Genomic DNA, 16,642 nt, shown 5'->3' with positions numbered 1-16,642 from the left:
GGGGGGTGGGATGATTTTTGTGTCACAGCAAAACAAAACAGCCAGGTGTATTTGTTCTGTGTGTGTGTGTGTGTGTATATGAGTGTTGATATTGCATTTTGTGTGTACCATCACCCCATACAGGTCCAAATTGTGGGTGCATTATTCAGAAGCCTGTGGGTCTGTATGGCATTGTTGTGCGTTGTAAGGATGGAGTGACAGACAAAAAAAGGGGGGAGGGGGGCTGGGACCTCCATAGCCTCCCTCCACTGTCAGGCTAATGGGGACACAGAACCGTGGGCTTTGTCGAAGCCTTCGTTTTGTTTGTTGTTTAAGATCTAATTAGGGTGGATGTGGGGGTAGCGAATGGAATGCCATGTTGTCTAATTGGCGAGCAGACGGGGGACTCACTTTGAACCTCAAGGACAACTTGCTGATGCACATCAAAAATGGATTAAATTTGTAGTGCATTTTTGGATTTCTTTCCTTTTAAATGGCGCAAGACTCAGGGCTGGTGGTTTGGACTGGGCATCCAGACCTTTCTGTGATTTAAACACTTTAGGATTCAGAGAGTCCCTTGTCCTTCTCTTTCACCTGCAACCCCCCCCCCCCACCATTTTCAAAACAAGCCCGATGGTAGACGCGAAAATGCATTGATGTGTCATTGAGTTACATTTGGGAATGCGTGGAGTGACAGCGTGTTGTTATTCAGGTGACGGGCGATAAACGACAAAGTTGGTGTGAATTCACGTCTTTTGTCTTCCACTTTAACAAATGGTCTTACTATATGACAGCACGCAAGTTGAACCTTCATTTCATCTTACAAAAAAAAGTTAGTGAGATGCTTGTGCAGTTGAGTTCATCTATATTGTCTCTCAGCAAGAAAACTGTTACAGACAGGGTAGAACACACAAAGAACACACATCATATGTTCTCTACATGTTAACATGTCAGTTACAGCAGCATATTAACAATAATAAAAAAAATCAAATAATAAAAAAAAAGAAAGATAAAGTTAAAATTAGTGCAAGATATTTAACAAAGAAAAGTAAAAAACAGTGGGTTTTTAAAGTACTTAGTGCTATGCAAATTTCTGCTCCTCTGTGGATAAATTTTCGCTTTACCGTAACCACAGACCAAAGCCGTCGTATGTGTTAAAGAGAGGAAAACACTAAGTGTTAATGAGATTTATCAGAACGACTCAGTAAACGAGATGTAACACCCAGTGCTGAGAGTTTAGTCTCGATGACAAACCGTGCCGATGAGAAATGACTGTGTGTTACTTTGGGGGACACGGCCTAGAAAACGACAACAGCTCACCGCTTTCTGATCATGTGACCATGCACAGCTCGATCGCTGAGTCATATTCTGTGTACAGTCTGGCAAGAGATTCACAGTCATCATCAACATCATCATCAACATCATCATATTACCATCATCATCATCAGTTTAGCTGCTTGTAATTCCACAAACACAAAGTGTTTGTGACACACTCTCTCTCTCTCTCTCTCTCTCTCTCTCTCTCCCTCTCTCTATCTCTGGGAAGTGAGAGTTCTCTTTGAGCAGACTTTCACTTGGAGACATTGCGAGTTTCATGCATTTGCTCAGTGGTGAGCGGTATAATGTGAGTGGTTTGTTTTTGGAGTCACAGTTAGGAGGGGGGGGGGGGGGGGGGGGGGGGTGGCGGCATGTGAGCGATGTACAGGTCATGTCATCTCCGATGAGCTTCATACACGTCGTACCGTGAGAGAAACGACAGCAGACAGCATCACATTCTGTTTGATGACTTCTGACTGGAAACTCTGAAAAAGCTTTCAGAGGGGAGGCAGACTGTCGACCTCCTGGAGCGACTGTAATTACCAATGAATGTGTGAAAATTAGAGGAGAAAACATCACCTTTACTCTGGGGACTAGGCAAAGATGAACGATTAAGTTTCCAGTGTTTTCGTTTGTGTTGTCCCTTCCTTTTCTCAGCTCTGTATCTTAAATATTGAAGGTTGAAGACCTTTTTTTATTCTGTTGTTTACATCCCAGATCCTCTGAAACTAATTAACTGTGTAAAGCTGAGAGAGAGAGAGAGAGAGAGAGAGAGCAGAAAAACCAAGACTTGTATTCCTCCAAGATCACTCAATGTGATGTTTAGCAGTTTTCTCTGCCTCTTGCCTTCACCATGGGGACCAACAGTCAGCCAAATGGAACTTTATGAAGGGTGGAATTCATGTCCAGACCATGTGATCACGTCTCTAAGTCATTCAGCGTAAATGCCAAATCCTCTATGCACATGTATGTGTTACTCTATATTCTTTAGTTTTGATTAGTTTAACTTAAGTTTGTTTTTTTCTTTCTCTGAATTAAATGAGATATTAAGTGTCTGGTTATGACACTCAACCAGACGCTTGGCGTGTGGAATATGACAAAGCTGTCATTTGTTGCACCTTGTCATCTGGGGGTACGGGGTCTTTGTCATGTGGCAGTGAAATCAGAAGTGTAAAGAGTTGACCAGGTGTCTAACTGCTGTGACAACACATAAAGAGTTTATTGCCGTCGTTTTGTTTTTGGTCTTTTTTGGCAGGCTTATTACGGTTCTGTGAAGCATGACGTGGTCTGTTTGGTTAACATTGACACAACAGAACAAACACAGACGTTTTACGCTCATTGCATATGTAACTCATCTAATACTACAGAAAGCCCCTATCCCAAAATACGTTGACCGCAGTGGTGCAAAGAACTGTTTAATTCATGCTGCGCTCTGTAGTTTGTGAGCGTGAGGTTTGTTCTGTTTCCCGTAAGGCCCACAGAAATTGTGTCTCAACCTTTAATGTGCGCGAAACAACAGTATTCCAGCTGTTACCTTCTGATCTGACTTTTGAAATGATCCGTCTGAAACATTGTGCTGCATCTGTTTTTTCTTTTTGTTTGTTTTTTGTTTTTGTTTTTGTTTTTGTTTTTAAACATACACCGAGCTCAGAAGTGGAGCTTAGTTCTAAACCTATGTTAACATACACTAAGATCAGAGGTGGAGCTAATTCTAAACCTATGTTAAGATACACCAAGCTCAGCTGCTGAATGAGTTGCTACTCTTGCTCTTACGGTCAGATGAGGTCAGGTCCTTTTGAAGAGATGTGTGCTGACGGTGGGTATCCTCTTTGGAAAATGGAAACTCTTAAAAAAAAAAAAAAAAACCTGTTAGCCTGCCTTTGCTTCTCCTGATGTAACCTGTACTGAGTTTCATCTGTTCAGTGTTTTTCTCAGTGCTGTGTCAAATACAGAGAAAGGCTAGACCAAAGGCATGTGTACTCCTTGTACATACACACACTCACACACGCACACATACACACACACACACACACACACACACAGAGGATAGCAATGCTCCAGAGAAAATGTCAGAAAAGCGAATTCGTGTAACACTTGTCTCATTCGGTATCATAACGGCATCCAAAAAAACCAAAAAGACACATCAAGTCTTGACATTACTGTACATGAAGTATCCACAATGATGGAGAACCACCTCCAACCCCACCTCCCCCCTCCTCCTTCCTTCCTCCCCCACCCCTATACTGTATCTCCCAGGCTTCCCCGATTACGGTTTCTATTCTTCACCAAGCGACCAACGGGGGCCCCCCTTCTCCTTTGCGGACTATGGCTCCCTGGGGCCCCAGGCGGCTCAGATGCTGCAGGGCGAGCCCGCCTCCTCCGCCTGCACCTCCCCCCTCCAGCACCTGCAGAGCCCGGATCAGTTTAAGAGCCCAGGTGTGTACCGCGTCTCTTTCACTGAATGATTGATTTGATTCATGCAAGTTGATTCATCACTCAGCCATTCATTAGGTTTTATAAAAAAAATGTATAAAAGAAGGGATAAAAAAGAGAGAGAGAAAGAGGGAGTATTTGGATGAGAGAGAGGAGAGAAGAGCGTGGAGCACTCTCTGGCACTTTGCCTGACTTTTCCTGCATGTTGATTGCTGCCGTATTCAGATGCTGTTTTGTTGGTTTTTTGTTTTCTTTCAAGGCTATGCTGCTAGAAGGCAGATATACATGTATGAGTTTTTTGGTTTTTTTGTTGTTGTTTTTTTCTTTTTCACATATGTACTGTACTGCAGAGTGCACTGACTCTTAACGTTCGTGTCTAAATTGATGTTTCACATCGAGATCTTTGGTTCTCTTCACACAAAATGTGCACATGCTCAGTATAGCACATATATAATCATACATGTATATGTATTACATACATTCCATTAGTTTGAGTTATCACACTGCAGTTATGACTCTCTGTCTGGTTTGCAAGAACAAAACATCATTTATGCTTTTCTATTTGGCATGATGAAGCTCTGGAGTTAATGATTATGGGTATCTAATATGTCGTTCATCTTTGATTGAAACTCATTTGTTGATTCTGTCGGTACCTCACAGTTTATTTATTTATTTTAAATGTATTTGTAGCAAAGTGAACCTCGGTAGCACTGTTTATTTGTTTGTTCGTTCGTCTGTTTGTTTTTTGTGTGTGTGTCGTAGATTTATTGCATTTGTTTAGTAATCATATTTGTATGGCTGTCTTTTTGGAGTTAGGATTGATAGTTGCTGACAGTTAATTACAGTTTACTGAAATGAAAGCCAATCTCACCTGCTAAACTTTTGTCTGAAGTTATTGGCAACTCTGATTTAAAACAAAAACTGTCATATGAAATCCATACTATCCACTCTATATAAAATCATACTACACTGTAGATTCCCAAACGTGCAGAATAGATTTTACTTTATTAACAACTGAAACAAAATGAAACTCAAATTATGCATTTATTTCCACAAAAAGTCTATCACTGTTCTTTAGCATCCTCCTTTTCTCTTCATTGGTGAAAGCATTTGGAAGGTCGTCTAAAGCCTTGGTCTCTACAGAAGTTTCTAGATCCTGAACAATGTCCTTTGTCCACCGTTTGCTGGAAGAAATATATGATTTCCCCTCATTTCTCATTTCTCCAGACATCCACAGACTGTTTTTTTCTGCCTGTATCCAGGCAGCCAGTAAAAGGAGACTGTACACACAGTGGGGCTGTAGTTCTGCCGTGATATCGGTGTTGTCCTAGTTCACCCGGATAATGATCTCCTAATCTCCTAAACTAAAAATGGCAGACTGCTGCTATAGTAATACAGTACTATGTCTGTAGAGCAAAAAGTGCTTAGTATGTAAACGTAATCAAGATGCATCACGACAAGAAAGAGTTTAAGAGTCGTGCCTGTGGAAGGATAACCCGAAAGAGCACAAACAATATTAGTTCATCAAGGGGTGAAAGACACCCAGGATGTGATAGTGACTCAGGGGACTCAAATTTGAGTGGGGGGAAAAAAACGGGTCTGAGAGGTTGAAGTGTAACAAATTACACTGTAAGTAAATTGCAGACGGTTTTCACTGCTCAGATTACCTGTAATCCAAAGATTAGCAGGCTACCTGCTTCAATTGCCTGAGCACTTTAAACAGCTGTTGACATGGAAATAAAATTATCACCCTGTTTTCATAAAAAACTGGGCTTGAATCTCACCAATCAGCGAAACGGACTAGCTTTATGGGCCGTGATTTGCTGTTTGAACGACGGTTTGTTTGGACTTCAGACAGTCTTATTAGCACCGCTCCCATGGGAGCAACAAAAGCAGAAATCATGAGAGAAGCTTGATATCCGAATGTACTCTCACTTACATGAGACAAACCCTATGGTACCCCCCCACCCCCACTCCCCCTGCTGCTTATACTCGTTTTGGGAAACGATTTGGTTTTCTGTGAACACAGAGAGGGCAAAGAAAAGCCAGAGCAGTTATTAGCTCAACTGGGAACTCTTATCAGCTCTGATGTGAACAAATTTGATCTGTTATTGCAGGCTTGTGTACACATGTGTGACTGTGGAGTGGAATAGTTCATTAGCATGCGTTAGCATCCTCTGAGCATTATTGTCTAATGGGATATTGTCTCTTTTCCAGTGCCTAATCGTAATCCCCAGAGTGTCCCATGACTTGTCGACTACACTGCTATTTTCTTTACGTGCTGGCAGTCGTCTCCACGTTTACACTCCTCTTTGAAGGCATTTGTACAATCTGTTTATTCTTTTGGCAAAGGGGGCTGTTAGCTAAAGCAGATCTCACTGCCAAGTGTCAAACGTAGCGTCATTTCTCTGCTGTTACATACCAGTATCAGTGTGTGTGTGTGTGTGTGAGAGAGAGATACTTATCTTCTTCTGGCACGTAGATTCACCAGTGAACGTGTTTATTTATTTGAAAAGCTTGTTTTTTCCCCCTCTCTTTTCTCTGCAAAAAGCTGAGGAAGCTGTAGTTGTTGGCTCTGTTTTGGTACTGTGTCATGTTTTGGTGAGAAGTTTGAGTGACAGACTTTTCAAGCCTCGTCATCTCGTCCTGATATAGCCAGTGTCTGTGTGGAAAAACCCAAATCTTTATTCTCCGTATTTCAGTCATTTTAATGTTGCTGATCTGCGTCAGTGCTGTCTATGTACATGTAATGTGGAATGTAATCTGGTTCTGCATCGTGAACACTCAGATCTTGCTCATTAACTGACTTGCCGTTCAGTGAAAGCTGAAGCAAAAGACTAAACCATAGTTTCTGAGGAATCTAATTTAATATTCATGTATTAATGGGAGTGTCATTATAGGACTGTGCGGAGAGAAGAATGAGGCTGGCTTAGGATGGGGACACATAGATTTCTTTTTGCTTTAATTTAATTGAATCTGTGATCTTATTTTTGTTTGTTTTCATTTGTCTTGCGGTACAGTTGAAGCAGGAGGTCACCTGCGGATGACAGAGGCAATGGGTCACGCGCTCTGTCGCAATTAGAGCGATTTAATAAAACCCCAGGATTCTTTACTTTCTGCCTCCCCCACTGTGATATCTGTCTTTTAATTGTCTCCATTCCTGGACTGGGATATCCATCAGGTCTTCTAGTTTTCTACTTTTCAGAAGTTTCTCTCTCAACTCTCTAGTTCTCTTTCCTTCCCCAACTCCTTTCTTTAGCTCCTCCCCCTTACGTACACCCTCACACCCACCGTCTTTTTTTCCGCCTGTCCTGTCCAAAGTACGTTTGCAAGGTCAAAAAGTGAAGGTCGAGTGTTCAGACTTTTGCCTACCAAATTCGTCGGACTCCATTTCACCGACACGCAGAGCTTGTGTTTCTATCTTTGGAGGAGACGGTGCTCCTCACTCTGTGTTGGAGGTGGAACTCGACGGTGCAGTTTTTTAACACACATTACCCAAGACACCCCGGCAGTAATTTCCTGGCTGCCAGGCAGTGGCTGGGCCTGATACCCCTGACGCTAACGGCGAGATAATCACTATCATATATTTAAAGAAGGAGTAGTGGGAGAGACCACTCTCCAAATGACAGGTGTTGATTAGATAGGGTGTGTTGTGGCAAAATCCCCTGTGCAATTTCAAAGGCCTGTTTTTTTGAGAGAGAGAGAGGGAGAAAGAGAGAGCTGGCAGTCAAAATTCGAGGACAGCAAGCACAGAGCATTGGGTGTGATGAAGCCGTGGATGGGGAGGGAGGGAGGGGGGAGAAATGACAGGAAAGAGGTTATAAAAATAACTGAGACCTGGGAAGGAGCTCGCTCTCACTGGAATGCCTTAACATGAGAAGAGCCCCACTGGGGAACCTCGAGGGCCCTCTCAAAAAAACAAAACAAAAAAACTCACCCCTGTCGCTTACCTTTGCCGTCTGCATACTACACACTCAATGTTATTTCTTTTGTGACTGTGCATGGAACGTGAATGCTGTGTCTGACATTAGTCGATTTGTTTAATCTGCATGAGCACTGAAAGATATGTACTGAAACAGATACATACATACATACATACATACATACATACATACATACATACATACATGCACACATACATACTTTTTGTATTTTTTTTTTTTTGTTTGTTTATATACAGAAAATCCAGTGGAAAAAATGAGCAACTGTAATCTCAGATTTTTAAGATGTGTTAATTTGCTTGTCCTGTACATTCTGTTTATATGTATATATCTATTCAGCGTTATGACAGTAAGTAGAGTACTGAGTGCATTTTTATGCCTAGGATCATTCATTTTTATCAGACTTTTAACATAAATGTATTCTAATCCTGTAGATATATACATGTAACTTCTCCTCTGAATGTGTCTTGTCTCCTTTCTGGTCTTTAGTGGGGTGTATATTATTGACGTGTATTGCTGTTGGATGTGATTATTTTTTATTTTTTTGGTCACGTGTTCACATGCATGCAAGACTCATACTCAGCTCTTACCTCTGCACACCAGTCCTGAATAGCTACACTGCTCATCCGAATTTTGGCGCCCCCGCTTCCTCGGCAGGCTCCAACCCAGCCCGGCCCGGCGGGTTCCCCGGCGCCAACAGCCCGGGCCCCGTGGCTGACCTGTACGGCCCGGCCAGTCAGGACTCCGGAGTGGGCAACTACATCAGCGCCGCCAGTCCCCAGCCCGGATCGGGCTTTGGCCACAGCATTGCTGTAAGTACACCGGACCCCCACATGCTTTCACCCTACCTGATGATAATGCTTTCTCACCATACGGTTTTAACTGCCTTTTCTCCATTAACACAGACCGAGTGATGATACATAATGTTATTTTTCTTTTCTTTTTTTTTTTTTCTTTTTTTTTTTTTCTTTTTCTTTTTTTTTTTTTTTTAGAATTTTTAAACAAGTAAAAGAATAATGTAGATGAAGCTTGCCTATTTAATAATGGATACAGAAGCACGATTTAATTTCTTTGGTTCAAGTTTCCATTGTATGTACTTTTACATCATACGTTACCAATGAGTCTTTGGGGTGATTTCCCCTTAAATAAGGTGCTGGAATACGAATTTTAAGTTTAAATTTTTAAATGTTTTAAAATTTAAAATTTTATGCCTATATTAGTGTTGCATGATATTGTTCCTAATGTTCTTCCTTCATGCCTACAATTAATTCCTCATAGTTATGACAGTGTTTAATAAGATAAATCTAAGTGGTGCTGAGATAGTTTGTTGAAATTTAGAAAAGTGTCAAAAACACATCAAAATATGGGGTACTTTAGAGCTGTTTTTCTTTTGCTTCCAGAATGTTGAATATTTGGTTTAACAATTCGATAGAATGTAAGCTTCTAAATATAAACCTCAGTTCTTTTTTTCTTTTTTTTTTCATTATTTCAGCAGATATTGTTTCACTTAGAATATTTGCAAAACATGAAAAAATGAGATGAATTTGCCTGTAGATTTGCTCTGAGTCCCTCAGACTAAATAAATGCCATCCAGTGACAGAGTTATCTCAGACACGCACCGACAAAGAGAGGATTCCTCCCCTAATTAGACCTTGTGAAAATGTCAATGATATGAACCAAGCCAAAGAAAAAGAAAAAAAGGAGAAGAAAGAAAGAATGCAAAAAAAAAAAAACCTGAAAAATGCAGTCTGAGAGTTTTTGATAGATGTGCATGTTCCACTGTGCCTAATTACTGGTACCTGTGAGAACAATGCACTGAATGCGTCCTTAATTTTGTTGAATATCTAACATCGGGCCTTGAAATGTGAGGTCGCTCTCTCTCACTGGTTACTGGGCAGGTGTTCTGGCAAACAGTTTGAGGTATTTTGGGTGGGTCTGGGTGGTGGCGGGTGGTGCAGGAGGAGAAAGGTGCATTGCCAACATTTCTTTGCTCCCTCTCTCAGTCAGACTCCCTTCTCCTGTCAGTTTGGATATAACAAACTGTGAACTTACACTGTCAGGGTCAACATATACAGGGCAAATCAACATATACAGCGCAAATTAATTTTCAGTTTTCAAACAGTGTTTGGTTTCACTTGTACTACAGCTGGGGGTTTTTTCCTGAAGGCAAGCAATGCAGATTTCAGATGGTTCAGCAGTTGAAAGATCCTCAGCTGTAAAGTGCATATGTAAATCAGCGAGGACATTATAGGCACTCGTGAGGATCCCCACCTTCACAACGTGTTGTCCTGCCCTTTAAGGCCATCTGCATTTGTTATTTTTCTATGCTTTTGGTTTTTAACCTTTTGCAGAGTGGATGAGTGTAGTTTGGAGTGGGGAGTGAGGGGGGGGTGGTGGTGAGGAACACTGGCCAGCTAGGAATGCAGAATGTAGGACAGAAATACTGGCAGGAGAGTCCCTGGCTCTTGCTTTTCTTAACGCCGTTGCAAAAAAGTGAACATCAAGGTCTGTTGAAAAATGAATAAGAGTTTATTGTGTCTGCGCGCACACCTCAAATTCGTTCTTTTGGACAGCTGTGAAAAGCCCATAAATCACTGGCTTTTGAGGGAGAAGTTAGAGTGGTTATTCATTAATTCTTCAATGAATGTTCTGAATAACAATTTGACCTTACCCTTGACTTTCAAATTGAGTTTTAACCTAAATATAACCAAATGTAGTTTGACTGAAAATTTTCAGTGTAACTGACGACAGTAAGGGAAGATATTTTTTCTTCCTCTACGTTTAACTTGATTTATGTTTCATATCATTGTGAATACTGAAAGTTATCCTTAATAATCCAGCTGCTGAACCTCAGTGCACTGATAATTTCAGTTTGGGTTTTTCTCTTTTTTTTTTTTTTTTTTTGGTGAACATAACGTTTCTGAAACTATTAATATTACAGTGTGTTAATGGAGCTAAACCATCTTTCACACTGCATTTGACTTTGCATTATAGCTCCCTAAGTACTTTTTAAATCTTTACTGTGTCAATCATGAATCCCTGTGATCTGATTGGTTGACCCAGTCCTAATTTACTCAGGGTGTGTCACCTTTGCCTTTGTTATGAGATAGCTCTAACTAGTTTTGTTACTAGCTGCAAGCCATTCATCTTAAACAGAGACCCTAGCTATTAGAGAGTGGTAGTGTGTAGGCTCTTAGACAAAAAGTAACAATGGTGTGTGCTTCATCTTTTCTTTATATGATTAAGAGTTGATTTACATTGTAATAGGATCACCGAAACATAGTCATCTCCAAACCTTTGATAAAGATAAGCAAAAAATACACAGGCAACGGAACTCTGCTGAAAAATGTGAGGATAAGTGTTGGGAAAATTAGAATTTTATTTTATTCACAGGGTGTTCTGTCCAGAAAAGACCACATTTCTGCCAGCCATAAACTTTGTTGTAAATAAAATTAAAGAAAATGTGGCTTTTTTGTCCACCCATCCATGTATTCATTAACTTTTTCCTCACTTTCAGCAAAAGCAAAGAACCTGCCGAATGAAAAGAGACAAATGTTTGTTGAGCTTTTTAAATAATAGAGCAAGTGAAAAGAAAGCTAAAAACCCCACATTCATTCAACGCTTCAGAAACAGTGGTGTGCAATCTCATTACTACACACAGTCAGGAAGAGAGTTTTTGAGGCAAAGAAAAAGTTTAGCAGCCAAAGAAAAGAAAAATGATCAAATTTGGACGTGCCAAGTTTCCAAATCGACTAGCAGATATCACCTCAGCGCTAGCAGATGTTTTGGAAAGGTGTGTTGGAAAAGCATCCTTTATTGGGAGAAACCAACAAAGGGATTGGAAGCAGATGCCAGGGTCAGGAATGGATCTCTTTGGCCATGCATGCTACTGTTATATCTGGCATCAGTGGAGGAAAGTGAGTGAAAATAATCTCAAATACCTCATATAATACAGTGCTGGTGATTGGTCTTTGATGTCTGGCTGATTTCCAGTGATTGGTCCTGGGGTTCTTGTTAATGGTAATGACCTTATGATCTCTACCAAAGACCAGGACATTTTAATTAAACACTTAGTAGCCTCTTGCCAGAAGACTTAAACTTAGATATAAGTGGATCGTCTTCAAGCCAGTGACCCTAGATATGTAAGATATGAAATGATTAGAAATGGTTAGTTGATGCCTCTGAAAATTTGTGTTTTCAGTTGAGGAGGGCAGTCGGGACTAGGATTCTATTATTTGTGTTGGGGAAAGCACTACAGTTTGGGTCACACTGGGAACCAGGGGGTTGCAGGTTCAAACCCAGTCCAGGCAGAGGTGCGAGTTGCCTTAATACTGGTCTTAACATCTCTGCTGTCCCTCCGGTTGTCGCCGTCATGCCCATGAGCAAGGCCCTTGACCCCAGGTCACTCCAGGGTAACATGGGAACCCCTTGTGTCCTGCTCCTCAGCTTAGTGCGACAGACCATGAAAAACAGCGGTTGTGCTTACTGACGTCAGCGTCATTAAAGCACAATGCAAATGATAAAAAAACGAGTCTCTTTTTTTTGTTCATCTTTATCAAGAGTGTCAGAAATGTTGGAGGTGACTGTATGTTATATTTAAATTCAAGGCTGAATACAGGATAGCTACACCATAGTCATAGCATTTAAAAAAAACCAAACTTGCTTACTATTTCCCGCTCAGTAACCTTTTCCCGTCTTTTGGTGATTTACAGTGACAAAACACCAACTGCTGGAACTGTTAGAAAAGAAATGGCTGATGCCAATGTTTAGCTTTAGAAGACCAAATTTTATCTTTGCCTTTCAATGGTGCTCATCTTGCCGTGATTGCTGTAGAATTCGGCGCATGAACTGTGATGACCAGTGATATTTTGATGCATGATCTGTGATTACTGCTGATATTTATGGGGGTTGTTGTTAATGCCAGCATGAATGTGCAAAACTTGAACTGAATTTTGGAAACCCTTATGATAAGATGCAGCTGGCATGAAAATCTTTTCATATCAGTTTTTTTTTCTCTTTACTGTCTTTGCCTCTGCCAATAATTTATAATATTATAATGTATCAAGAATCACAGCTATATGCAATGAAGACCCATCCATTATATCTTTCCCCTTCAGTAAATGTTTCTTGGTATTTGGCTCAGATTACGCCTCTGATATTCTCAAATGTGCGCTTTGTGTTACATTGCTATTGTCAAAACAAATCTGGATTTCAAAGAGTAAACGTCGCTCCATTCATGCTGGCAACAGACATTATGAATAAAAATTTACTGACCAGTAATAGCTGTATTAGAGTTTTTTTACCCACAATGCATACTGACACAGTCACTAACTGTACACTTTTAGGGTCCCCTGATTGCCACAGCTTTCACAAATGGATACCATTGAAAATCAAACAGGTGGTTGGTTGCCATCTCATTTGAGGTAGATATTTTGTACCATTTATAAAATGTAATAGTTTTCCCTTTTATTATCATTCGTTTATCCCATTTTAGTTTCATCTCATTTTGTCTGCCTCTTTCTCCCTTCTCCCTTTTTTTCCCCCCATCACATTGTATATAGCCTTTTTTCCCCCCTTACAAAGACACAATGAAAAGCTTTTACAGGGTTTCTGAATAGCGCACACCAAATATCGACTCTTTAATAACACACAGAGTACACCTCGGCAGCCTAGTCTCTATATTTGCAATACTATGGTGTGTTTCTCTTATGATTCATACCACCCAGAAACCCTTTAAGAGTTTTTGACTTTTAATCCTGTTTTGTTCTGTTTCCATTTCTCATTTGAACAAAACAAAACATAAAAAAAACATGCTGGTTTAAATCTTGTGCTTTATTGTCTTGAATAACCACCGTTTCGTTTTTCCGCTTGTCTTTGACTAGACTACTCTCTTAAGCATGTGTTTCTGTTTGGTCTACCCAAACTGAGCTGTTGCTTTCTTATACAGACTATACTTATTAATCTGAGCTGTTGCTCTCTTATACAGACAGTACTTATAAATCTAATGTGAGAGTCTAGCCTTGTGCTCTGCTCCCCAGTGCTGTCTGTGGGCTTTCGTGAACCATACTCTGTGTCTTTGATTCGGTGCCCTGTGGATTCAGGCCTCCGGAACCTTCTGGGTATTTTATCAAGATGTATCTGGGATGAGAGAATACCCCCCCCCCCCCACCACCAACTCTTAACAGTATCGTTTAGTCATCTCTTGTGTATTATGTCAGGTATTGCTTATGTAATGTGTGCCCCCCCCCCCCTTCTCAGTGTCCTTATTCAACCAGACAGTACCTCATCAGACTGCTGTGTAGTTTGGTATATATTAGTATACTTTGAGTCCTTTTTATGTACAAATCTTTACGGCCCTTTTATGTCCATTGGAAGTAATCCTCTACAGTATAGTTATCAGGTTAAAGTGGAAGTGGAAGTATACAGTAAAGTTTAATATGGATATGTGAGTGATGATATATCGATCCTTGTAGTCATGAGTAGAGAAAGCTGAACTGTGGGGGTGCGAGAGTCCTGTCGTTTTGTTAGCGTGATGTCTGTACCTGTCATGAGATAGATTAAGCTAGCTTGATTTTGACACATTAGTGATATAGAGTTCTTTTCCAGTTCCATTAAAGTGATACAGTTTGATTTTATTCAATAATCCATGGAAGTGTTTACATTTTCATAAATTTAACTGCTCTGGGCTCGATAATATTTAGACAGGTATTTTGTGTGTGCGTGCGTGTGTGTGTGTGTTTGGCCCAAGGACTGTGTTGAATATATAGTCTCATCGATCTTCTGTCTTCTCAGTCATCCTCAAACTTTGAAATTCCTTGTGAATGAACTAAACTACTGCTTCCACTGTTCCATTTGCCTGCCACCTGCCTAAAGACTCTCCTCTGACATGGTTTCATAGTGTGCTGTGGGTTTGAGACTCACATTCAGAAACTTGAGTCATTTGTTCAGCATCATGGGTTTTTCTCCCATCAAGTTCAACGTCTTCTGAGAAACAAACTTAAGTTCTTGAGTTGATTCTTTCTAGCTGGTGTTGACAAGTGACCGTTGTCTGAGAGAGAAACAGTGCTGTCACTTAGAGACACTGACTTTGTTGCACAGTAAGACAGCAGAGAAAGCAACAGTTTTGAGCAGTTTCTGTAAACCAGCCTTTTTTAACCCCTCATTTTCCATGAAGATAAATATCCAAAGGAAAATGGGTCTGTGTTGTTTGTTGCATGCTACACTAACACATACATCCCATCTGTTTCTCCTCTTTTGTGTATATCAAACTCATGTTATAGTGTTATTGTGTCATGTGTTTTGTGTCTGAGCGTCTGTTTAAAAAAAAAAATGTGCCTTTTTATGCCTTTTAATTAACAATGTTTCTGAGTCAGATATAACTGTGTGATGACTAGACAAACAATTTCCAAATTCTTAGTGCTTTGAGGGAAATCAGTAATACTCTGGGACTTTTTCATTTGTTGGCTTTGCTTTTCATAAAAGTATATCAGTTATGAAATACATGCTTGAATGTGAGTTTGCATTAGTTATAGTTTATTGATATGAAGTAATCACTGGTGATCAGTAGAGCCCCAGTGGGACACGTCTGAAGTTAAGAATTTAACAAGATATAAAGTTGAAAAAAAGAGTGAAAAGGATTCATAAATTAATGAGAACATTTTGACAGAGTGTGAATTATACAATGGCAATCCGGGGGGGGGGGGGGGGGGGGGGGGTGGGGCACGGACGACTTTCTGCAGGGCTATATAGCATAGGATATATAAATGTTTAATCTGAAGCACATCTGCATTTTAGTTCTGACAGAAATCTTGTGGGCAGGTAGAGGCAAACAAAGCTCAGATGCAGTGTATGTGTTTCCAGCCTCCAGCAGAGTTGGTTCATTCAACTGGCTTGTGATTTCTGTGTGTTTGGTCCAGCAGACTGTGTCAGGAGGCGCGGGGAAAGCAGGTCGGAGTTTCTAATTGGTTCTGTGTACAGGTAACAGCCACAAAGCTTCAGACACTACAGCCTCCAAAAGGAGAGAAAGATGTTTGAGATGGCACGTGAAGAACAAAGAGAAAAAGAAAAAAAATGAAAAATCATCTCAGAAAAAAGAAAGACAGAAATAATAATAATAATAATATTAATAATAATAATAATAATAATAATATTTAAAAACCAATCTGCTGTATTATAACTGAACCCTGTCTTTTGGATCCTTCGTATCCTACTGTAATCCCATAACTTGATGTAGGATTCTAATGTTGTTTTTTTGTTTGTTTGTTTGTTGTTTTTCTCTTTTTATTGATTTATTTCCCTTTGTTGGTTTCTCTCACCATCTTTTATCACATAATCTTTGGATTAAGACTTCAGCCTGATTATGGTCTATGAAATAATTTCTATTGTACATGTGTTTTCTCTCCTGAGAGAAACTATGTCGACATACACTGACTTTTCTCTGGTTTCTTTTCTCCCTCCTTTCTGTTTGAATATTTCAGTGTTGCTCATTCTTTCTTTTCTCTGCTGGGAACGCTCCTCGGCTGTCACTTTTTCAGGTGTCATTTTGCACATGCAAGAAAAACAAAAAAAAACAAACAAAAAAAAATGAAATGACTTAACTTGAAAAAGGAGACGTTTTTAATACAACATTAAAAGAAAAAGAAAAAAGACAAGAGGGTAATTAACTAATAAATCTTAGTAGCTGTTTGTTTCTTGTAATGTCTTGTTTTCCCTATTAACCTATTTGGGGCAATAAGAGGACTCCAGTATTTTCACAGTCCTTTTTTATAAATGTCATTTTTGTTGTCAGGAAAAGAAAAAAAAAGAAATAACTTTCCTTTTAATACTTTGTGAAATGAGATTTTAAAAAAAAAAAAGAAAAGAAAGAAAGAAACTGTACATACTATTCCAGTCATTGCATCAAACCGTTTCTGAAAGAGAATCATATTTTTGTGATGGTGTTCTTAAGGTTGTACTGTTCATGATCTGAAATG

The 16,642-nt window shown here is 39.9% G+C and overlaps 1 protein-coding gene across 3 annotated transcripts in view; it reads left to right on the top strand.

Moving 5' to 3' along the window:
* The window catches only part of msi2b (musashi RNA-binding protein 2b), a 204,590-nt gene extending 188,875 nt beyond the window's left edge, over positions 1 to 15,715 (top strand). The window contains exons 12-15 of one of the 3 annotated variants that reach the window (XM_030776712.1): positions 3,553 to 3,732; positions 8,274 to 8,482; positions 13,016 to 13,093; positions 15,590 to 15,715. In XM_030776712.1, the coding sequence (XP_030632572.1) occupies positions 3,553 to 3,732; positions 8,274 to 8,482; positions 13,016 to 13,057 (431 nt within the window). In that variant the 3' untranslated portion in view covers positions 13,058 to 13,093; positions 15,590 to 15,715. Of the gene's footprint in view, positions 1 to 3,552; positions 3,733 to 8,273; positions 8,483 to 13,015; positions 13,094 to 15,586 lie in introns of all 3 variants that reach the window. The other 2 variants (XM_030776714.1, XM_030776713.1) reach the window with 2 other exon arrangements.
* Positions 15,716 to 16,642: the final 927 nt, after the last annotated feature.

This window comes from Chanos chanos, chromosome 6 (genome assembly GCF_902362185.1).
Source record: "Chanos chanos chromosome 6, fChaCha1.1, whole genome shotgun sequence".
Taxonomy (NCBI): Eukaryota; Metazoa; Chordata; class Actinopteri; order Gonorynchiformes; family Chanidae; genus Chanos; species Chanos chanos.
This window is presented reverse-complemented; position numbering and strand designations above follow the sequence as displayed.